At 35.8% G+C, this 25,885-nt stretch overlaps 1 protein-coding gene across 1 annotated transcript in view; it reads left to right on the top strand.

The window, feature by feature from the left end:
- CPA3 (carboxypeptidase A3) overlaps nt 1-25,094 on the top strand; it is a 35,438-nt gene extending 10,344 nt beyond the window's left edge. The window contains exons 4-11 of the mRNA XM_037061857.1: nt 3,102-3,204; nt 5,061-5,162; nt 6,203-6,304; nt 7,604-7,714; nt 8,594-8,684; nt 9,925-10,127; nt 12,923-13,007; nt 24,734-25,094. Coding sequence (XP_036917752.1) covers nt 3,102-3,204; nt 5,061-5,162; nt 6,203-6,304; nt 7,604-7,714; nt 8,594-8,684; nt 9,925-10,127; nt 12,923-13,007; nt 24,734-24,921 — 985 coding nt within the window. The 3' untranslated portion in view covers nt 24,922-25,094. The remainder of the gene's footprint in view (nt 1-3,101; nt 3,205-5,060; nt 5,163-6,202; nt 6,305-7,603; nt 7,715-8,593; nt 8,685-9,924; nt 10,128-12,922; nt 13,008-24,733) is intronic.
- Nucleotides 25,095-25,885: the final 791 nt, after the last annotated feature.

Here is a 25,885-nt window from a genome sequence, read left to right as displayed (position 1 = left end):
ATAAGGTCAAGTTCAAGGAGTTCATCATCACCAAGCCCTTATTATATGAAATGCTAAAGGGACTTATATAAGAAAAAGAAGATGAAAATATTAACAGTGAAAGGACAGCAAACACACAGTTATTAACAACCACACCTAAAACAAAAGCAAATTAAGAGGACAGCTAGATCAGGAGTGGAACCATAGAAATGAAGAACACATGGAGGGTTAGAAACAGGGGGGTGGGAGGAGGAAAAGGGGGAAGAAGGCACAGAAAATAGCATAGATGGTAGGTAGAAAATAGATAGGGGGGAGGGGGAGAATAGTGGGGGAAATATAGAATCCAAAGAACTTGAGACACTCGGTTATAAACTAAGGGGGGGAGAATGGTGGGGGAGGGAGGGTGCGGGTGGAGGGGAATGAAGGGGGGGAGTAGAACAACTGTAATGGTATAATCAATAAAATATATTTTTAAAAAAAGATTTTATAATTATATCTAAAATAAGAAGCACAGGCGTTTTTCTGAGAGTATGTGTAAATCTCCTGTGGCTGCAACATAATATTTAACATAGTATGAAATTTAATAATAAATTTTAATTGCAACCATACATCAATGAACAATAATAATTTGATCATAAACACTGCCATATTAATCTCAAAATGGCAATCAGCATTATATATACTTAATGGTGAATGACAGATTTTCTTGTTCAAACCAAAAAAAGAAAATAGAACTTCCTCTTTAACCACTATTATTACCCTGTTCAGAGCTTAGTCAACTCAATAAAACAAGAAAAAATGGATATTGGAAAAAAGTAGAAAGTATAATTTTTTGCAGAATAACTACATAGAAAATCCTAAAGACATAACTCAAATAATCAGAAATAAAAGGATAGCCTTTAAACTAATACAGTGCCTAATAGATAAGTATAATAAAAATAACATTTTTAGCCCTGGCTGGTGTAGCTCAGTGGATTGAGTGCGGGCCTGCAAACCACATGATCGCGGTTCAATTCCCAGTCAGGGCACATGCCTGGGTTGCAGGCCAGTTCCCAGCAGGGAACCCACGAGAGGCAACCATACAGTGATGTTTCTCTCCCTTTCTCCTTCCCTTCCCCTCTAAAGATAAATAAATAAAATCTTTTAAAAAATAATAATAACATTTTTAATATATGAATAATAAAAAGTTTATGTATTTAGTTGGAAAAAAACACTCCGAAGACTTGTAAAAAATATATCAATAAACAAAATACAGAAAATTTTACTGAAGTATCAAAAAAGCTATATTATGTTTTAATGTTAATTATAAATTTCTCAAACTTATTCATAACTTAGTACAATTCTAATCAAAATTCCACTTCTCTAATAATTCCTAAAGTGATTCTGACAAAAAATTTCTTTTTTTTTAAAGATTTTATTTATTTATCTTTAGAGAGGAAGGGAAGGAGAGAAGGAGAGAAATATCAATGTATGGTTGCCTCTGCTGGGGACACACAATGTATTGTGTGTCCCCTGCCGGGAACTGGCCTGCAACCCAGGCATGTGCCCTGACTGGGAATCGAACTGCGATCCTCTGGTTCATAGGCCTGTGCTCAATCCACTGAGCTACACCAGCCAGGGCCAAAAAATTTCTTAAAGTAGATAAAATTACTCAAAAAATGTGGAAACAAGAATAAGGAGAGATTTTATCAAATATTAAAATTCAGAATTAAAACTATAATTATGGTTTGGTGTTTAGACAAGAGTAGGAAAACAGATCAATAGCACCAAATAGAAAATCCCTAAAAAGGAAAAATATACAAAAATATTTGTGTATGAAGTTATGACCAGAGGAAAGGTCAGACGAGCTGGGTTGAGGAGAGCAAAGGGTGGGGACAGAATTGGGGGCATCTGTAACAGGGTCAACAATAAAAATAAAGAAAAGCAACATTTGTATATATGATGATTGTGGTATTTTTGGAACATCAAGCTGACATTCAAATTCCCAACTGCACCACACACAAGCTGTATTTAAACTTTTAGAACAACATCTCCACCTGTAAATGGTGATAACAGTAGTAAAACAATGTGTGTAAGGCAGTACCCGGGCCACACTAAACATATGAATGTCCAGATGGAAATGTCAGGTAGTCAGTTGGATGTGAAAGTCACAGGAGAGGTAGGGGAAGAGGTGAGGGGAAGGTAGGTTCAGGCAGAAGCCAGAATTGGAGGCACAAATATGGATTACAATTAGGTTATATTCAAAGCCATGTGATTCAATGAGGTGATGAGACGATATAATGCAGATTGAGATGAAATAGGTAAGAGGGCAGAGACATACCTCGTGGTCCCCAACACTAGCTTTCCAGCGATTCTTCCTGCATCTTATGTCACACTCCAAGCCAACCTAGCCATTTACTTGCCTGTAACCATGGCAAGTTATTTAAATACTCTATATCTCAGGTTTTTTCATCTGTAAAATGAGGATAATAATCTCAGTGTGGAAATTAAATAAGTTCATGTACATAAGTTGGTTAGAGCATAATTGTCACATGGTGAGTGCTAAGTAAACGCTTATTATTATTGTTACTCAAGTTCCTTGGGAGAGTGAGCAGATTTGTACACAAGAGTATTCACTCTTGCCTGAGTTGTGTGTTTATGAATGTGTGTGTGTTTGAAGAAAGATTGTGAGTGACTATAGAGAAGCACTTACCAACAGCAGTATAATGAGAGGCACATGGATAATTTTAAATATTCTAGGAACCACACTTTAAAAGTAATTTTAACAAAATATTCTATTTAAGCTAACACATCCACAATATTATTATTAATCATTCCAACATGTAATGATTATAACTTATTAGTGAGGCCTTTCACATGTACAACAATCTCTATGATCAGACAAGTCCATTTTAAGTATTCAATAGTCATGTGTGGCTATAGACTATTGGACAGCACAACTGTTGATAAATGGGAAGATCTTAAGCCAGACATATGACATGTCTAAAGGAAATGGTAAGCGAATAATTGAGAAACAGGAAAACCTGATCTAAGATAAAGGAAGAGAAAATTTTGCAAATGAAAGATAAATGTGTTTTTCTTCCTCTAGTAAATGTGCATTTTATCATTCCCTTGTCAAACAGAATCTTGATTCATGATCTACAAGAAGTGATTGAGAAACAGTTTGATGTCAAAGAAGATATACCAGGCAGGCATAGCTACGCAAAATACAATACCTGGGAAAAGGTACAGTATAAAATGCTTGTGGTTCCAGTCTTCCCTGGGAAAAACACAGGTGGGAGCTGACGTTGGCCTGCACCACCCAGTAAACCTCAGGGCCAGTGCACCCAGTGGACAGCTACAGACCATGTCAGAGCACCACCATCTTGTCCCTGCACAGGTGGTCCTCCACAGAGGGTGGAGGTTGGTGATCAGTGGTCACAGCCAGTTCTCGAACCTGACTAGCCTGGGTAAATCCCTTCCATTGATATGCCAACAACAACCAAGTCTCAACTACAAGAGGAGGGTGTATTCAGCCCACACTATGAGCACATCTCAAGTACCCAGCCTGGGTGATAGGGAAAGCTGTGCCATTGAACCCTAGAGGACACCTCCTACATTAGGCTACACTAGCAAGACTCAGAGTCAAAGCACCCCACCTAATAGAAACAAACACAGGGAGGCTGCCAAAATGAGGAGACAAAGAAACATGACCCAAATGAAAGAACAGGCCAATCTCCAGAAAAAGAACTAAACAAAATGAAGATAAGCACTCTATCAGATGCAGTCTGATTCCCTTATAAAACATCCTTACAAAACAGTTTGTAAGAATGCTCAAGGAACTTAGAGAGAACCTCAACAGCATAAAAAAGATCCAGTTAGAAATGAAAGATACACTAATTGAAGTAAGGAACAATTTATGGTGGAACAATAGTAGAGTGGATGATGCCGAGAATCAAACCAATGATTCAGAACATAAGGAACCAATACAAAAACAATCAGAACAAGAAGAAGAAGAAGAAGAAATAATGAGGGCAGTATAAAGAACCCCCAAAATAAGGGTAGTATGACACCTCTGGGACAGCTTTAAGAGATCCAACATTTACATCATAGGGGTACCAGAAGGAGAAGGGAAAGAGCAAGAAATTAGAAATCTATCTGAAAAAATAGTGAAAGAAAAATTCCCTAATTTGACAAAGGAAGTACATATGCAAGTCCAGGAAGCACAGAGAATTCCAAACTAGACAGATAAAAAGAGGCTCACTCCAAAACATATCATAATTAAAATACCAAAGGTAAAGATAAGAAGAGAATCTTAAAAGCAGCAAGAGAAAAGAAGTTAGTTACCTGCAGGGTAGTTCCCATAAAACTGTCAGGTGATTTCTCAAAAGAAAATTTGCAGGCATGAAGGGATTGGCAAGAAATATTCAAAGTCAGGATAAGCATGGACCTACAGCCAAGATTGCTCTACTCAGCAAAGGGATCATTTAGAATCAAAGGGTAGGTAACGAGCTTCCCAGACATGAAAAAGCTAAATGAGTTCATCATCATCAAACCATTATTAAAGGGACTTATTTTAAAAAGAGTAAGATCAATACTATGAACAACAAAATGGCAAAAAAATGTTGATAGATACATATCTATCAACAGTTCATTCTAAAAAAAAAAAAAAAACTAAGCAAACAAGAACAGAGACAGAAGCAAAGATACAGAGAATGTTTTGATGGTAGCCAGAAGGGAAGGGGTCAGGGAGAATGGGTGAAGAGGTGAGGGGATTAAGAAGTACAAATAGATAGTTCCAGAATAGCTGTGGGGCTGTAAAGTACAGTACAGGAAAAGGAGTAGCCAAAGAACATTTATGCATGACCCATGGCCATGAACAATGGTGGGGGGATTACCTGAGGGAGTTAGGGGTGCTGGGTGGAGGGGGGCAAAGGGGAAAAAATCGGGACAGCTGTAATGGCATAGTCAATAAAATATAATTTAAAAATATAAAAATAATGCCTGTGCTTCAACTAAAAAGAAAAGAGTTACCCTAAGTATTTGTTTTCTCTTATTAGTTTTCTTTTATCCTAATTTCTCATATTGAGTTTACTCTTAAGATTGTTGCTTGGACTGAAAAAATGGTGCACAAGCATCCTGAAATGGTCTCTCGCATTAAAATTGGAACTACTGTTGAAGATAATCCACTGTATGTTCTCAAGGTAAAAATAATTCAAGAACTACTAATTCATATTATTGTTGAAAAACATGAAATTTAAAGTTACCTTCTAACACATATAGCTAATTTTGATATAATAAACGTCTTAAGTTTTGGTGAATATTTAAGCTCTAGACATCCATTCTAGAACAGAAGTGACAGGTGATTTTATGTGGACCTAGAAAGTTCCTGATTAAACCATTTGTCAAGACACCGTGGAAAGATACAAATGTCTTATCCTGTATGTTTGTTACAAGAGTTTATGATGTCCCTGGTTCATAAAACAGTTTCTGTCTATTAAAATTCAGTGAAACTGTTAACTAAAATGTCATGAAGAAAAGAAAAATTCAAGAACATAGAATCATAGGCTCCCAGAACAGTAAGTGAAGCATTTCAACCCCACCTGGATGGATGATTCCATTCTATAACAAAGCTGAGAACTGCCATTCAGCTGCTGTTGGATTTGCATACATCCAAAGACACTGCTCCCAGATACATCCCCTAACTGGGAAGCCCTTTCTTACCCTAAATTCCCATCAATTCATTCTCTCCAACCATGCAAAACAAATTGAGCCTCTCTTCAAAATGACAGCCCTTCAAATATCTAGTCACTAGTCCTCCTTCTCACATCAAAAACAAAATCTTTTCTACTCCAAGCAGAACATTCCCAGGTTATGAAGACAGAAAGGAGAAATGTCAGAAATAGAAGCAACTTTGTAATTTATGTCCCAGACCAAAGAATGTTAGCAGAAAAATAAGAAAAACATGATTGTGATTTAAAAAATAATAATCCTAAAAGCAACTCTTGACACTAGGAAAAGCCTTTGAAAAATATCCTATGTAATCGATTAGGAATTATGTACAGACATTTAAGGATACATGCCATGGTCCTACCTGAGAACAATATGTACTTATACAGTTACTCTTTAACAGGAGACAGGAGGAAGAATTGCTTTGAGAATAAGAGTGAGTTATTGGACAACAAGAGATCAGTGTGTGAATTTGTGCAAACTACAATAATATCTCAACGTTACTTTTAAATAGATTGGGAAGAAAGATGAAAGAAGAAAGGCTATTTTTATGGACTGTGGCATTCACGCCCGTGAATGGATCTCCCCAGCATTCTGCCAGTGGTTTGTCTATCAGGTAGGTGAATTGGAACACGCAGTTGTCTGATTGTCGAGTCTTCAGCACTTCGCTGAGTGGCAACTGCTCTTTCCAAACAAGTGCAGTTCCATTGAACTAGATGAGCCCATGCTTGGTGCTGTCAGGAAATAAATGGTTTGGATTTTACTCAACATTCAGCTCTTATAAAATTGACACTTTCCTTCGGACTTTTTAAACTACAGCTGACAGCTTGCAAAACAAAAAGAAAATTTGGGGGGTTACAGTATGAGAGTTTTTCCTGTAGTTAAGCATGGAAAATCTGAAAACTATCTTAACACCCAACCTACAAACATGGACTTTCTTCAGTAAGCTCAAAGCAGAGACCTGATTTCTGCATAGGTATTTCATTAACCACACACACACACACTTGGGATACTTAAAATCCCTTTCCAAGGGAAAAATTACTCATTTTTTAGTTTATGTTTGTTATTTCTCTCACTCTATTTCTGTTGTATTCTGACTCCAATTATGTTTAACCTTCTCGGTTCACAGCTTTTGCACCCACCACACTGATGAAACAGGCATGACAATGGCCTTCTGGGTGTGCATAGTTTCACTAGGTGTGAATCTGCCAACTGAGTTGATGATACTTGCCCTGTTCTAGCTCTTCCAGCTGAGAGCCCAGTGCACCCCTCACAAAGGAACACCCATCATAGGACTACAGGGTATCTCCCAGCTCCAGTACAGCTATACCTGGAAGAGATTTTCCAAAAATGATGACAGAGATTTTAGGTAGCCATAGAAAGCCCAAATAATTAGAGGAATTTCAGTCTGATGTGAGAGAAAAAAAGTCGATGGTCAGTTTCTAAACTCTTGATATTTTTAGTCAATAGAGCACTTTTTTAGTCCTATTTATAATTAATTTATGAATCCTCTCCAATATTTACATATTCTAATGCTTACAGACTCAATTCATATTTACAAAAAGGATGTGAGGGAAATAATCCATGTAAAATAAGCTATACTGCTAGTTTTTCACTTGGCTTCTAATCTTTCTATGAAATGTATCTTGCATGCTACATTTGAAATGCTACAAGTCTCAAAAATCAAATGATCCTTTAAAGAATGCTCAGTTCAATTAATTTCATTAGTCTGAATAAATGTCATTTTATGTCATCTGTATGGGTCATTTTTTTTATAGTTTAGGATAAATATGTTCAAAATCATTTGACCTTGGCCAAATGACTTAAGGAATGGTAGTTATTACTATTATAACCACAACTTTCCACATAATAGCTAAACTTTACACAATGGCTTCCTTTTTTCCTATCCCTATAGGCAACCAAAACTTATGGGAAAAACAAAATTATGACCAAACTCCTGGACCGAATGAACTTTTATGTTCTTCCTGTGTTCAACATTGATGGATATATTTGGTCATGGAAAAAGGTAATATACTGTTCTGTAGTTTCTTTTTTTACATTAACATAATATATTACTTACTGACTTTAATGCACAGTGATTGTTATATTAAGTTTAAAATTTGGGTAACCAGTTAATTTCAATTCACAAATGTATATTTTTTAAAATCTCAATCTCAGACTAAGAAAAGCATAATTTTCTAACTGCACAGGTATTGTTAAAACAATATGAAATTTTTGCTGCTGAATCTAATAATGTGAAAAAATGAAATAAAGCAGTTACTATAAAGGATACTCTAGCTAAGAATACAAGTCACTGAAAGAAAGATATTATGAAGTCAAGTCACTGACTTCCAAGCAAAAGTCACTTTATTTCATCAACCTGGAACAAAATTTGAGGAGCAACAATTATATCAAAAATAAATTAACAAGTGACACAGGTATCTATCTGTCTTTTAACAGGATCCCTTATTTCCCTGTTGCTGCTAAATAAGATTAATAATGAACTTTCAGATAGATACTATGACACCAAGTTCTCTCCTGAAAAGTATGCTCCAATAGTCACAATTTGACCTGTATTATATCTGAATCTATAAGTGGTGAATGATGTAATGAAGTTATAGTTTAAGTATAGGTAATTCCAGAACATCATTTATATTTTCTAATAATGAGAACTAATACACAGTTTTTAAAACTAACTGAATTAGAATATTTATATAAAAGCAATATTTCTGAAACTATTATAAGTAGTAAGAAAACAATAAATTTTTCTTTATAATAAAGGGCCTCATTTTAACTAGATAGATGTCAAGTAAAGCCGTAGAAATTTGCAGAGAGGATCTCAAAGGATCAAATTGAAAAACTCAAACTGATCTGCTGTAAATACTTCTGTCATTTAATCCTGCAGAACCGCTTGTGGAGAAAAAATCGTTCCAAAAACCAAAACTCCAAATGCATTGGCACTGACCTCAACAGGAACTTTAATGTCTCGTGGAACTGTGAGTTGACTTGATCTCAAGGAAAAAAGCTATAAGTGTTTAGACACAAAATTTACTTAAACCACCTACTTATTTCAGTAAAGATATGTTTTACCTGAGTGTTAATTTTCTAATCTAAAAATGAAAGATATCATCAATGCTAAACAAGCATTATGAATGTTTTGTAATATGGGAGGAAATGGGGTGTGGGGTTATCAAACTATCTCAATATATTTAGCTTGCTAAAATTTAAGCACAAGTCAGATGTACAATAATTCAAATAATCTGAAGAGAGATCTAAGGTCCTTCCTTATCCTGATCTGATAAAAGTTGAGAAATACCAGTGGTTAAAACTAAGAAATACCAGTGGTTAAGACTAGTACAGATAGTTCTTTAGAGGTTCAGTGAAAAGAAACATCTGGAGAGAAGAGAATGAAAGGTTTAATGAAAATGCAATAATAAACAAAGATTTGCAATATCATATGACTCTGTAGTTGCTACACAAATATCACTTTATTACATATATTCCCAGAGAAATGGCCACTATCCCAATTCATAATATTTTATGCTATCTAGCTTTGCGGAAAATCCCAACTTTTAATTGTATTCTACTATAATGAATATGATACTAGCAGCTTCCCTAATTGCTGACTGCCTGCTAAAATAGGTTGAAGAAACTCGGGTTCAAAGAATGTAGCCAGTACCTAGCAAGTTAGAAACGCAGTTGAATTGGAGCTGGGATCTCTCTGGCCCCAAGCCCTGGACTGCTTCTGCTTTGTCATTCCTGTTACTGTGGACAAAGGAGGGGAAAATAAACAAAGGCTAAGAACATTCCAGCAAGCTAAGGTTGTTACACTCTGAGTTGTGCATACAAAGTTAGTCTGCAGTGACTCTGACGCCAGAAACATAGAGGGGCCCTGTAAACCTGGTAGGCTAAAATGTTTCAAACAGCCCTGGCTGGTGTAGCTCAGTGGATTGAGCGCAGGCCTGTAAACCAGGCGATCACGGTTCGATTCCCAGTCAGGGCACATGCCTGGGTTGCAGGCCAGTTCCCGGCAGGGGCCAGTTCCTAGCAGGGGATGCACGAGAAGCAACCATACATTGATGTTTCTCTTCCTCCCTCCTTCCCTTCCCCTCTAAAGACAAATAATAAAAATAAATAAATAGAATGCTTCAAACATTTTGTGAATCCACCGCAGAAGTGGTGGCTGTGCTGAAGAGGGGAGCAGATTGTGATCTCGTCCATCTATGTCCTCTGCAGCTTCTCCTACCACCAAAAGCCCATGTGAGGACGCCTATCCGGGCCCAGCAGCAGAGTCCGAGAAAGAGACCAAAGCTGTCGCTGACTTCATTCAAAGCCACCTGAAATCAATCAAAGCCTACATCACCGTACACTCCTACTCCCAGCTGCTATTGTTCCCATATGGATATACATCAAAATTGCCACCTAACAGTGAGGAACTGGTATGTAGAAAAAAGCCTGTGATTTATGCTTTGACACCACCACTGACTTTCAATCAGGTCTTTATAAAAAACTTGTGTTATGTTAAAAGAATTCCACATTTTACTACCAGAGAAAAGAACTAATGAAATTTACTTTAGAGTTAAAATCATATCCTTAGATTAATTTTTATGTATTAAAAGTATATAGCTAATAAAATCTTTCAACATGATTCTAAGATCAAGCCAGTAGGAAGAAATGTCTCTAGGCCACCAGAGGAGAATTCCATAACTACGTAGATTGTTAAACGTTTACAGTATGTCGGTGAAACCACACACAGCCAAAGTTTAGTAGAACAGCAAAGATATCTGTTATTCTTATCCCTAAGATACCAGATTTAAGGGTGTCCATTGCATTTCCATCCTCCAGATCACTATCCAAAGAAAGAACATTACCATCCAAAGAATGTTTGCAAAATTTCCTAAGAACAGTCTTTCCAGAACTATGATCCACTATGCATCCTTTTCCATTCTATGGAGACTAATTTGTTAGCTTTTAAAAAATGGTACATATGCCTGGTTGCTGTAGCTCAGTGGATTGAGCGTGGGCTGAGAACCAAAGAGTTGCTGGTTCAATTCCCAGTCAGGGCCCATGCCTGAGTTATAGGCCAGGTCCCCAGTATAAGGTGCATGAGAGGCAACCATACATTGATATCTCTCTCTCTTTCTTTCTCCTTCTCTTCCCCTATCTCTAAAAATGTATAAATAAATTCTTAAAAATTTTGTACATATGAGTTTCAATGAATTGCAAGAACTAGCCATGTGAATGAATGAATATCCATATAAAGAAATAAATATCTGCCCTGGCCAATTTGGCTGTTACTTGGAGCATCAGTTTGTAAATCAAATGGCTGCTGGTTTGATTCCCAGTCAGGGCACATGCCCAGGTTTCAGGTTCAGTCCCTTGTCGGGACACCTAAAAGAAGCAATTGATCAATGTTTCTCTCTCATATCAATGTGCTCTCCATCTCTCTCTCTCCTCCCTTCCCCCTCTCTAAAATTAATAAGCATGTACTTGAGTAAGGATTAAAAAAAAGAAAAGAAATATTTTAATTGCTGTAGAAGAAAAGAAATAAAGCAGATAAAATTTAGTGTCCTAAATCCCATGGTGATTGGCAAATACAACATATCCAGTAAAAGATATGGTTCAAATACTGCCTCATAAATTTTTTTAATTTTGAAGACAGACACACAATTGTCATTCTGACTTCAGTCAATTGTTTCAGCAAAACAGCATTTGATTTTGAGTTGAAGCAGACATTTGGACCAATCAGCAAAACCATCTGTGTATTTGCAACCGAGAAAATGTACAAGCAATCCAGGGCCCATAGAATCATTTATTTAACCAATTTATTTGAGAGTCTGAATCCATGAGTATAAACAACTTATACAAAGACACAGCAATGCAACTTCAATCTGCCCTTAGAAAAACAGCACTATGGATTAAAAACTAGGAATATATACAAGAAACCATTTGAGTAAAGTAAGAGTTTTTACACAGCAACTAAATCGATTAAGAAAAAATGTTTCTTGGTTATATGCACTATACACGTAGACTAAAAAAACTTCATTTGATTACAAATACATTAATAACTATATTCCACTACAGTTTGTTCCAATAAATCGCTCTCATAGCACAAAACACTAATGTGTATTAAAGATCATGGAATGCTGCTCTGGAAGAAAAGCTCCAATTTAACAGAACTATTTTAAAGAGGAGTCGACCACCCTTCTTCCGCCCTGACAAGCTAAACTCTGATGCGAAGAAAGACCTGTGATGATGTGGAACCTATAAAGACGAAGAAAAGAAGAACAAGGGAGAAAACGGCTTAGAAGAGACAAAAATCTGAACCTAGCAACAACATGGATGGACCTCAAGAATATTGTGCGAAGTGAAATAAGTCAGACAGAAAAAGCTAAGAACAATATGGTTTACTTAAATGTAGGATATAAACACTGAAACTCATAGACACAGACAACAGTGGTTACCAGAGGGAAGGGGGATGGGGGTCAGTAAAGGATAAAGGGGGCCAAATACATGGTGATGAATAATTATTTGACTTTGGGTGGTGGGCACACAAGGCAGTATATAGATCAATGATATAGTATAGAAATGTACACTTGAAACTTATATGATCTTATGAAGCAATGTCACCCCCAATAAATTCAAGTTAAATATATATATAAAAGCTAAAAAATCTGAAGCCAGAAAAAAATGTGAAAGAATAAAGATATGTTTTATTATAAGGCATGATAGAATGAGGAGAGGGAGGAAGTCACAGAGGAAGGGAAAGAAGGAGAGAGAGAAAAGAAATAGAATCACAAAAGGAGATAAGACATTACTGTAGATAACTGATTTCACATTTAGAAGTCTTCACAATGACAATATATCTTACTGAAAATAAATGTTTTATTTAACCATTTATTTTATTTTGACCTTCAAATACCAAGTAACCAGTAAAATGGACTTTTTAAAAAATATTTTATTTATTTATTTTTAGAGAGAGGGGACAGGAAGGAGATAGAGAGGGAGAGAAACATCAATGTATGGTTGCCTCTCATGTGTCCCCCACTGGGGACCTGGCCTGCAACCCAGGCATGTGCCCTGACTGGGAATTGAACCAGTGACCCTTTGCTTGACAGGCCCGAGCTCAATCCACTGAGCTACACCAGCCAGGGCTAAAATGGACTTTTTAACCTCCAGTAAGTTAATGGCACTTACATAGCACCCTAACTTCCTAACTTCCCTTTCTCTCTAGACCAAAGTTGCAAAGATCGGCACCAAAGTTTTATCAACTCGCTATGAAACCCACTATGTCTATGGTCCAACAGCATCAACAATTTGTAAGTTTTTTCCTGTTACTTAATGTGTCATTTTCCTTAATTCTTTTTATAAACATTAAAGGAAATTATATAATTTGTAAATTAGGATTAGAACATTTGGAATTGCTAATTTGACCTTTAGTTTTAACAGGTGATTTTGAATTAAATGTGAATCTGGGGGATAAAATCTGCTGTTGGTGAGGGTAATATCTTTCTTGAAACAAAGTATACTGAGCTTTTTAAAAGGTTACAAGGTCAACAAAAGTTATTAAATCAAGACAAATTTACAGTTTAATTCATCCCCCTTCCTGTGCCCTCCAACCACACATTTTATGCTCACAAGAATAAGAATTAGTTGGGGCAGAGTTGATACTTTTTTAATCATTTAATTTTAAATGGACTCTTTCTTACTTGGGCTAGTCTCCCAAGCAAGCACAGTTTTTTTCCCTGCTCCTGGTAGAAAAATCGGTAGGCCCACAGATGGAGCCACTTTGATCATACAAAACCAGTTTTCTGTCTCTCACCAGCCCCTTCCTACTGTGTTCAACCCAAATCTACTCAGTAGATTAAAAAAGGAGGTCACAGGGTCCTAGTTCTGTTGTTCTGTTTTACTGTCTCAGCACCACTTCTTACTCTTACTCTGCACTATTTTTACTTTCTGTCTGCACTCTAAATTATTGACATATTTCTTACCTATCAGACACTTGCTTAGCCCTTGATTTTCACTATCTCAATTAATTGTGACAGCACCTTATGACTTGGGCAATACTTGTAACTAGCTAAACTGGCGGTCGTTCCCAGGTTTTAACAAAATGCAAAGCCCATGATCTTGACCACTGTGCATACTGCTTACCCATTGGGTTTTTGCAGCTATAGTAATTAGGCTGTTCCATATTAAAGCAGTGAAGATAAATCCATTTGTTTTTCACCAATCAAAACCATTCATTCAGACTCTGGAAAGTGAGATCGTGTCTGCTCTGGTGGCTAGATCCCACTGGCATTAATTTGAAAATACTTCAGTAAAAATTTCCTTTTCTCCAAACCATTTCTGAGCTTCAGTTCTTAGACCCAAACTTAACAGAAAATTCCCAATGAAACTGCTTACAACACCTTAGCTTCTTAACAAAAGTTAATTCCTCAAAAATAAGGATCATATTTCCTATCTCCTCTTACACCACCTAATATCTAGCACAGTGAGGGGTACTGGACAACATCAAAAATAGTTTCAAGGAACTTGCTCACTCTTTTTGGACTTATCCAAAAAAAGTGAACTTGGACTGAAACCACAAGACTGAACTTCATTTAGCACACATCACTCTCTAGAGCCATGATAGCCAAACTTTTTAGCATGAAGACTGCATTTCATGGACCACTCAAACTTATTTCTATTATTTATACCTTTAGAATTTGTGTATTGAAAAAAATGAGTATGTGCATATGAACCTATGGATTCCTTGCACTAGCTCTACTTGGCCAAACTTTAAAAACCACTTCCCTAACCCAGGCTAAAAGAATAAACTTTGAACTGAAAGTCTAACACCTTCAACAATTGGCATGATATTTGAAAATGCCATAGTCTTCATATACAACTTCTAGAACCAACTTATTGGCAGCTTTTTTTGGTGGAATTGGATAAATGACAAAGAAAAAGGCAAAAAAACAGACAAGTCCCATTCCTAGAGAACATTCATCAGCAATCACCTATCCACCAGTCATTGGCAAATGGGCTAAAGGAAAAGAACAATGACATAGCTAATTTCCAGCACCCAAATGGATCATGCTGAATAGCCAAGCAGGGAATTCATTATGCATACAAGTGGATGACAACAAGGTTTCAAAACGAATGATACATCTAGACATGTGAGTGGGCAAAAAGCAAGCAAAGTAAACCACAAGAGAGCAGACTTGAACACCTGTTTAAAATAGCAGTCTACTTAGTGAATACTGAGAAATAGCAGGGCCAGATAAGCCACCCAGATATGATGTAAGAGCAACTTTTACATCATAAGTAAGAAAAACACACAGATATTCTTAGCATCAAAAAAACCAAAAGGTTCTAAACAGGAATAAATTTTGCAAGTGGCAACTAGAAAATCAAAGGATTGTTACACACTTTCCACATCTATATATGCAAATTATCAGCATAGTAGAGCTATGCATGGCATTGCATCACAATGATTTGATTTATGGAGCACCTACCTAATAACTGCCCAGCACTTTGGAGCTTTGAGAGGCAGGTGAGAAGAGTTAAAGCGCAATTACTACTGTCAAGGAGGGACGTGCTAACTGGAAGACAGCCAAAGATACCATACATTGCTCCATGCCATCTTGTGTCACACTCGAAATGAGAGGATCGAGTAAAGAATTATTATTCTGTACAACTGTGTAGCAGCATTTTTAACTTGTTTATTATATAACATTAAAAGACTTTTAAAGGAATTCAGATTTAGAAAGCATTGCCCCTTTCACACAGGGCTCCATCAGCTTGATATTCAAATTGTTTAGCAGTGAATGCTTAATAAAGCCTTTGATTGAGTGTTAAACAGTCATGAGAAGTAAAGGGTCACAAAGTGTTTGACTCGGTAAGAATAGAAAATAAAGGCACTCCACAATTCATGTTTAGTCATACCAATATCTTGATTGTTACTTAAGAAGTCCAGGATTTGCCATTATTTTTTTCTTTGATTTGATAGCAGCAGAAATGAAGGTCTGAGGGAACATTTTTAATACCTAAGTTGTAGAGAGATCTCTGACCTCCAGAAAAAAATAAATATGCTTGCAATCTAAATCTAAGAATGAGATACAACAAAATTTTTTAAGTTAAAACCCAAAAATTTTAAACCAGGAGGAAACATAAAAGATGATCTACTTCAGTGATTTTCAACCATTTTCACCTCATAGCACACATAGACTAATTACTAAAAATATTAATTTTTTGCTGATCTGACAAAAATTAAGTATAATTTTGATTCATTCATACCAAATGGCTATTGTTATATTAGCTATTGTCATTTATGTATTTGACAACCTAAGGGAAGAGATGTCAATGCCCCTGACTAAAAAGTCAGATGCTGCGTGTTTTAAAATTTCTTGCAGCCCACCAGTTGAAAATCACTGATCTACTTCATGATTCTTATATCTTACTTCCCATTAGTCATCTGAGACACTCTTAAAACACAAGTGGTTAGGCCCCACCCTAAAACATTCTAATTTCGTTAGTCTGTGGTGGGGCCCAGGCACTTGTGTTGTTTTTTAAGGACCCGAAGTGATCCTAAGATGAGAATATGGTTGAGAACCACTGATCTGAACAAAATTTCTCATTTGTAGACTGGAAAATTGACATATAGAAAGACTTTATTACTTTAGAGCAGAAGACATACAAAAATCAGCATTCCAGACCACAGTGGTATACCAAGTACCCTGCCACAAAGCAGCCACATTGAAATTGCACAAAAATTGATGTTAAAAAATTGTGAAAATGTTTACTTTTGCATACTGGCAGTATATCTAATCCTTTACCATCTTAGAAATAATTGAACATAGTACGTGGTTAGTAAAAATAGCTCATTGACTTAATAAGAACCAGGTCATATGTATCATTATTAATATCATCCATGTATCAGTCACATCATGAATTAAAAAGTTAATGACAAAGTGCCTTGTTTAGTGCCTTCCCATACACCAAAATTGCTAGATCTGCTCCTGTTTCTCAACCTTGTACTGTTTTCCACAACACATTTTGAAAAGGAGAAAATCAAGACCTCAAATTTGTAGCTTACAACACTCAATATCTAGCTACTAAGAGAAATGCAGGCTGAGATTATATTAAGGAACAACAAAGGGGCAGAAAAAATATTTTATTTTATGACCATGTATCTCTTGCTTCAGCCCCCTTGCTTAAAATAGAATTTTGACTTAGTGTTGATGTAAAAAGTACAGGTTATTATGTTTAATGCATGTCAATAACACTTTTTTCTAAAAAAAATATACATTAATTTACCAGCATCACTTTATGTGAATTCCTTTGGGCTAAAACTGGATTCCTAGCTCCGTTCAGTTTTATTTTGACTAGTTTTAATTGTATTAGAGTAAGTTCCTTGCATATAATGTGGCTTGAAAGGAGTAAAAATATTTTTAATGTCTATGTGTTAAGAAATATTGTCACCAAAAAAAATTATCTTGTAGAACTCAATGAAAACTCTTCATTGGGAGAACTATAGATGGACATAGTAAATAATACTGTATATGGTTAATATCACAAACTCTAAAGACAGGCTTCCTTTTCTGTAAAACAGCAATTGGTACTTAAATCATAGGGTTGTGATAGGAATTAACGAAATGAGTTAATTTAGCAAGTTATATTATAGTTTATAAATATACACATATTTTAGTTAGTATAGATGGAGACAAATAGAAGGCTAAACTGCATGGTCAACAAATTAAGTTCTATAACACTGTGTTCTCACTAGTAGAAAGCTTTTAATGTTGCATTTATTTTATGCCTTAGTAGAGTTTTGGTTCTTAAATTAAGGTTTTAAAAATACAAAAAATAGTATCTTAAAATTAAATGTACACTCAGTAACACCACAAAAATATGGAAATCCATTATCTATGTATAAGTGTGTATATGTATACATATATATAAAAGGTCTGTCCAGAAAAAGTCCAGACATTGTTAATATAACAAGAACTGTTTGCATGACATCAATGTAACCTAGCAGCCAAGGAGAATGGACTGGAATGTGCATGCATGAACAATGACAATTTCACTGTACTGGTGGTCAGTGAGGGCAGTAGACACTGTTGAGTGAGCATGTGTACTGTGTGGCCATCATATTCAAAATGACTGAGCAATCAGTGCAACGAATCTGCATCAAATTTTGCATTAAGCTTGAATATTCCTCTGCAGAAACTATTTACATGATTCAGAAGGCCAAGCTATAGGTAACTGGTGACTGACAGCTTCTTCGTGAAGAAGAAGAAGAAGAACTTGCCAGCTCATACATCACATCTCATGCAGTTTTTTAGTGAAACATCAAATTACCCAGGTGACTCAGACTCCTACAGCCAAAATTTGGTGCTGGCTTTTCCCAAAACTAAAATCGCCTTTGAGAAGGAAAAGAGTTCAGACTGTTGATGAGATTCAGGAAAATGCAATGGGGCATACTGTGATTGGGAGCCAACGGGCTGATGGTGATTGAGAGAACCGTGTGAGGTCCCAAGGCCCCTACAATGAGGTGTCATTGTCTTATGCACAATGTTTCTTGTATCTTGTATCTTCTTCAGTAAATCTCTCTATGTATCATATTACATGGCTCGATACCTTCTGGACAAACCATACATTTTTTTTCTCAATTGCCATTATTAAACCTAATGAGAAATTTCACATAAATTTTTCAAAATGGAATAGCCATAATCTTTAATTCTTTTAAATCAGAAGAGTTTATTTAACTGCAAGTGGAAAGCTAGTACAACTAGAAACTGGCCCAGTTTGTTAAAATATCTAACACACTCTAAATCACAATTTTTATTTTCCTTACTTTCATTGCCACCAAACTCTTACCTTATGTGCTTTCTTCCTAATGAACTTAAATTCAACTCTAGCTAAAAATGGCAGTCTTCTTGATCACTAAAACCAGTACAGTTATCTCAGCTTACATGCTCCACAAAATCCATGCCACATTGGACCCTGTTGATATCCCTTTTTACCATTTCTTACCGTCCTTGACACTAAACTCACCTGGTTTGCCTTCTCATCCCTCTTTTCTAGTCTGTCTTTGCTGACGCTTCTAAAAGTAACCATTTTTCCAATAATAGGTATAATATGCAGCTACTTCACAAGGTTCTCTCTTCAGGCCTCTCCTACTACTTTCCTCATCAGGGAAGTGCTCTCTGTCCTCACAGGCTGGAGCCTGTGTTTGACCCCTAGAGGCATCAGGTAGGCCAGCTAAGAAATCACTTTTCCTCCATGCAGCAGGCACCTGCAGGAATCGGTTGGAGCCCCACATCACCAGATGAACGAACCAGACCAAAACAGCAATACAATGGCTCTGAAAACTCTATTGTCATTTGAGCCACAAGTCATAATAGAAGACTAGGAAGGGCCTGCATACTAAACCTAAACAGGGTGACTACTGCTAAAATATATTTCAGTTAAGATTTCAGATTTAATATAATAGCTAAAATGTCCAGCTACTAATACCTAAAATTTTTTATTTGTATAATCAAAAATAGATAAAATAGTAGCAAATAATAGCTAAAATCTTTAATTTCTACAATCAAAAATCACTTGTTATATCAAAGATGAGAAAAATCGTAGCTTGAATGAGGCAAGACAAGCAATAGATGCCAATATTAAAATGATGATTTAGATGTTGGTATCATTTAATAAGAATTTCAAAGTTACCATCATGAAAATGCTTCAACAAGCATTACAGAGCCATGAAATAAGTGAAATACAAGTAATCTCACCAAAGAAATGCAAGATGTAAAAAACAACCAAATGCAAATTATAAAATTGAACAGCACAATAACTTAAATATTAAAAAACTCACTGGAGTAGCTCAATTGTAAGATGAATATAATAGACAGAAGACTCAGTGAACTTAAAGATAGAACAATAGAATTCACCTAATGTGAGGAGAGAAAACAACCTAAAAAAAGAAAATGAGCAAAGTCTCAGGGACCAGTAGCATAATAGTAAAACCTACAACATTTATATCATCCAAGTCCAGAAAGATAAGAGGGAGAGAGTGAAGCTAGAAAACAAATACTTGAAGAAATAAAGACAAATTTTATAAACTTCCTAAAGACATAAATGAATATGCCCAAGAAGCTAAGTGAACCCTAAACAGGACAAACTCAAAGAAACTCACATTGAACCACATCATAATTAAAATTCTAAAACCAAAAGACAAAGAAAAAACTCTTAAAGATAACCAGAGAGAAATAATTAAGAGGGAAAATAATTCAAATGACAACAGATTTCTCGTTTCAAACCATGAAAGGCCAAAAAGAAGTGACATTTTTCAAGTGCTAAAAGAATTATCATCCCAAAATTCTATATTCAGTAAAAATATCCTTTAGAAATGCAGAAAAATAAAGACATTCTCAGACAAAGGAAATCTAAGAGAATTTTTCAACTGCAGACCTATCCTTTAAAAATGGCTAAAGGGTACTTCCAGCCAAGATGGAGGCATAGGTAGAAATATTTCACTTCCTCCAACAACCAAAAGGAAGATAACAACTAATTTAAAAATCAAAAACAACCAAAACTGACAGAAAACCAAACTGCATGGAAGTCTGACAATCAAGGAGTTAAAGAAGAAACATTCATCCAGACTGGTAGGAGAGACAGAGACAGGAACCTGGTATGGAAAGGATAAGCGGCAAGGCAGGAGCTGGAGAATGTGAGTTCCCACATTCACATGAGGATAAGCCAGGAGGAACAACTGGGGAGCGAAACAGACCACACAACCCAGGGTTCCAGCAGAGGAAAATAAAGCCTCAAAACCTCTGGCTGAAAAAATATGTGGGGGTTGCTGTGGTGGAAGAAACTCCCAGTCTCACAATAGAATCTGTTGGAAGGACCCACAGGGTCCTATAATATACACAATCCCACCTGCCCAGGAATCAGCACCAAAAGAATCCAATTTGCATGTTGGAAGCAAGGGAAGTGACAGAAAGTGGGGTGAGAGCAGAGCAACAAGTAAACAGAACTGTTCTCTCTCTAATCCCTCCCCCAAATACAGCACCACAACACAGCAAAGTGAGTTGCCCCCACCTTGGTGAATACCTAAGGCTCTGCCCCTTATTAGTAATAGGTGCACCAAAACAAAAAAATATGACCCAAATGAAAGAACAGATCAAAACTCCAGAAAAACGACTAAGCAACAAGGAAAGAAACAACCAATCAGATACAGATTTCAAAACACTGGTAATCTGGATGCTCACAGAATTGATTGAGTTCAGTTGCAAAATGAAGGAAGAAATGAAGGGTATACAAAGTGAAATAAAAATATATATATAAAGAATCAACAGTGAAGGAAAAGAAACCAGGACTCAACTAAATGATTTGGAACAAAAGGAAGAAATAAACACCCAACCAAAACAGAATGAATAAACAATTCAATGAAATGAGGAGAGGCTGAAGAACCTTTTGGGACAACTTTAAACATTCCAACATCTAAATCATAGGTGTGCCAGAAGGGGAAGAGGAAGAGCAAAAAATTAAAAACTTATTTGAACAAATAATGAAGGAGAACTTCCCCAATCTGGCAAAGAAAATATACTTCCAGGAAGCTCAGAGAGTTCCAAAGTAGTTGGACCCAAGGAGGAACACACCAAGGTGCATAATTACATGACCCAAGATTAAAGGTAAGGAGAAAATGTTAAAAGCAGCAAGAGAAAAGGAGACAGTTACCTACAAAGGAGTACCCATAAGACTATCAGCTGATTTCTCAAAAGAAGCCTTGAAGGCAAGAAGGGGCTGGAAGTATTCCAAGTCATGAAAGGCAAGAACCTACATCCAAGATTGCTCTATCCAGCAAAGCCATCATTTAGAACGGAAGAAAGGATAAAGTCTTCCCAGATAAAATCAAGTTAAAGGAGTTCATCATCACCAAGCCCTTACTATATAAAATGTTAAAGGGACTTATCTAAGAAATAGAAGAAGATCAAAAATTATGAACAGTAAAATTACAACAAACTCACAACTACCAACAACTGAACCTAATAATCAAAAACTAAGCAAACAACTAGAACAGAAACAGAATCACAGAAATGGAGATCACATGGAGAGTTAATAATGGAGAAGGGGAGGGCAGAATGGGGGAAAAGGTACAGAGAATAGGAAACATAATTGGTAGGCACAAAATAGATAGGAGGAGGTTAAAAATAGTATGGGAAATGGAGAAGCCAAAGAACCTATATGTACAGCACATGGACATGAACTAAGGAGGGGAATTCTGGAGGATGGTGGGGTGCAGGGCAAATGGGAAAGAAAAATTGAGACAAATGTAATAACATAATCAATAAAATATACTTTAAAAAAATAAAAATGGCTAAAGGAAGCTCTCTAAATAACAAAGAAACGCTAACAGAAGAAGGCTTGAAACTGCAGAAAAGAAGAAAGAACAATGGATTAGGCAATGAATGAATGAATTACCTTATCTTTTTCCTTCTGATGGGTGAATCACAAATTATAACCCCTTCTAATGTGATGTTCAATGTACATAAAGTACTCAAGATAATTGTACTTAAAAAGTGGGAAAGGAAAAAGAACCTAAATTCCAGCTTTTTATACTCACTTGACATGATAAAACATTGATACTAATAGATTTTGATATATTATGTATGTATATTATCACACCTAAAGCAACTACTAAGAAAATGATACAAAGTGATATAATCAAAATCATTATTATAAGTTAATCTAAAGGGAATCCTAAAAAATATTCATGTAACAAAACAGAAGGAAATAAAATAAAATATTAAATATACTTAAATATATTAAATATAAAACAAATTCCTATTTCAGAGTAATAAAAACAGATTGAACAAAGAAAAATCAAATAATAAAACAGCAGATTGAACTCCTAAAACTAATTTACCTAAATATATTAATTAAAAGTAGAGATTGGGAAATAGATTTTAAAATATGTGATTTATCAATACGCTATAAGTAACCCAATTCAAATATCACATAGATAGGTTGAAACTGAAAATTGGAAAAAGATATACCATGCAAAGAAAGAGTGGCCATATTAAATATCTGATCAAGTAAACTTCAGATCAAAGAAATTTTCTAGAATCAAAAAGAGACATTAATATTATAAAAGAATCAATCTTATGCAAGCCAATTTCACCTATAACATTTCTACCAAAATTTCAAAATTGATTTTCCCAAGTTCCCAACTGATTTAAACATATCCTTGTGCCCTACTTCCTTCACTTTCTCTCCCCTATCACTACTCTAAGTTTCTGTTTCTGTTAACAAAGTGGATCTTTTTTCAGCCACCAGATTGAAATCTCACCGATTTTTATCGAATTCTGTGACTCTTCCACTCTGTTCCCTACACCAAGCCCTGAATTCTCTGGCCAGCACAGTGAAAGTCTATACTCGGGCAGGCTTTCCTTTTACAAGACCTCTGAACCAGTCTCTACTTACTCCAGCCCAGGTTTGTCATCCTAAACACAGCATTGAAATAGCTGTTACTGTCTCCTGAACGAAAGACGGTGTCCTGATTTATCGGGTTTTCTGAGTTTTGCCTACAAATTCTCACTGCTTCATTTGTTCCTGTCCCACTGGATGTCACTGGTTCCTAAAAATGTATGTGTACTTTTCCATCCTTGTAGTTCACTGGCCAGAATACCTTTCTTCCATTCCCATCTGGAAAATGACCTTTCTTCAGAGTTCACCTCAAATACCACCTCCATCGTGAAGGTGGTATTAAAATAGGCATTGAGCATGAAATGCCATTGTTGTCACCAGGCATAAGCCCTTTTTTCTTTAAAATCTTCATAAGATATTTTACCTTTCCTATAGTGCTTACACAGTCTGTCTAGTCTCAACTGATTTGCATCTTTGACTCCTCTCCCCTAAATTCTAAGTTCCCAAAGACACCAATTGCATCATCTTTGCACCTGCACCACCCACCCTCCACAGTGCCAAGTGCAGTGCACATATTAAAGGTTTAATAAATATTTGTTGAAAAATTTAAGAGACAACTTTATCTCTTTACATCAAAACATTATTTGTCTCTTTTTTCATCACAGTTTTGAATTCTTAGCTTTAAAACCTAAAATGTTAATGTCAACTAAACTTGATACTTGCTCTGGAACACAGATTATTTTATGTACAAAAAAATAGTTATTCTATTATGTAAAGCAAAATATACATAAATGTATTGTAGTATTTATATGCACTATATAAACTGATAAGTATATAACTTCTAGATGTGTTTATATTTTTTAAAGATTTTATTTATCTTTAGAGGGGAAGGGAAAGAGAGAAGGAGAGAAATATCAATGTATGGTTGCCTCTTGTGAGTCCCCTGCTGGGAACTGGCCTGCCACCCAGGCATGTGCCCTGACTGGGAATCGAACCACAATCATGTGGTTTGCAGGCCTGTGCTCAGTCCACTGAGCTACACCAGCCAGGGCTAGATGTGTTTATATTTTTAATCCTTTTACCAAATAATACCATTTTTAGTAAAATTTCAAAAACGTTGCCATGGAAAAGATAAATGAGGGGATCAAATACACCCTTAAGATAACTTTTTTGACCTTTTAACTATAAAATAGTTTACTCTAGCCACATGAATAGAAAGAGACCTGAATTGTTAACAAGAATGTAATTTTGCATAATTCATATGTATAGTTTTCCTTGGTGGGTTTTCAGTGACCAATATCCCCTGCCTCAGTTGATTTTCTCAGCAGCTTGTTTTTGCTCTGATCAACTCCATCTGCATCAGCATAGACAGGAAATAAACTCAATGTAGGGTACTGACCCAAGCAAAACATAATTTCAAAAATGCAGCATATATTTAAAATATGCGGTAGGTCCCAAACCTATAATTCTATTTTACCCTATGCTCTAAACTATGCAGACCACTACTCCATTCATTACTGCAATTAACTGTACACATAATTATTTTTTATTGCTAATTTTACACCAGTGAATTTCCATTTCAAGAAAAACAGTAACACTTGTTTCTATTTAAATATTTACTGCTTATGTCTTACAGACCAGACACCAGGTTCTTCTTTAGACTGGGCTTACAACCTGGGCATCAAGCACACATTTGCCTTTGAGCTCCGAGACGAAGGCAGATTTGGTTTTCTCCTTCCAGAATCTCAGATAAAGTCAACCTGTAAAGAGACCATGCTTGCCGTCAAATTTATTGCCAAGTATATCCTCAAGCATACTTCCTAAAGAATTGCCCTCAGTTTGGAATAAGCCAATTAACGCTTCTTTGTGCCTCTCATCAGAATGTCAATCTTCAATTATCCCTAAATAATGCTCCCACATCACCTGACTCTTGCTCATTTAAGTACTATATTATTTCTTTTTGCTTTTATTCTCTCTCAGTAGCAACTTAACAAATAGCTTTAAACAAAAGATGTTAACTGCCTTTCTTTGTTCCAAGTAAAGTTTAAAACCAGCACAAAGTATTATTTTGAATATTTTCAAAGGTGATATAAAGTGGATCATAATAAAGACATGAGAACCCTCATGTCTTTGAACACCCTCATGTGATTCTGGAGAAACCCTCAGTTTCTCCAGAATCACATTTCCACAGTGTGGCTTCATCATTTTATGTGCTAATATAATAAAAAGAAAACACATTCCAAAATGTGTCTTGTTATTTATAAACTATATTCTCTACATTCCTCTATTAGCATCAATAATCAAGCATTAATATTTCTCATGCATACTGTTAAAAAGGAAGAATATCTTCAATTTCAAAAACATATTTTGCTTACATATGTACGTTTTTAAATATACATAGGCATTGTTTGTGTCTTCACAACAGCAAAAGGATGTCCTAACAGGAAATAAAATCGTTCATGCGAAGATGAATCTCAGTGCTTTAAACCAGTTCCCATCAATATAATATATATGAAATTCAAAATAATTTAACCTGTCACAACCAGAAAGAACTACCTGCCAAAACATCCTTGGCGGTTGCAGACGCATCGGGTCAGCTGTGAGCCCTGCCCCCATCAGAGATCAAAAGGAAGCCTGAAAATGTACAACAAGTTGAAAAGAGAAAAAGTCACGCTGATCAAGGGCAATTGGAGTAATTTATACCTTTATACTGTCTATAATCCTATTGCCTAAGAGACTGTTACAAAGTACCTTTTCCCCAGTCTTTTTTTTTTTAAGATTTTATTTA

This window comes from Sturnira hondurensis, unplaced genomic scaffold (assembly GCF_014824575.4).
Source record: "Sturnira hondurensis isolate 20B ecotype Veracruz unplaced genomic scaffold, ASM1482457v3 Scaffold0013537, whole genome shotgun sequence".
NCBI classification, from domain to species: Eukaryota; Metazoa; Chordata; class Mammalia; order Chiroptera; family Phyllostomidae; genus Sturnira; species Sturnira hondurensis.
Note: the sequence above shows the minus strand (reverse complement) of the source record. Positions and strands in the feature narration are given on the sequence as shown.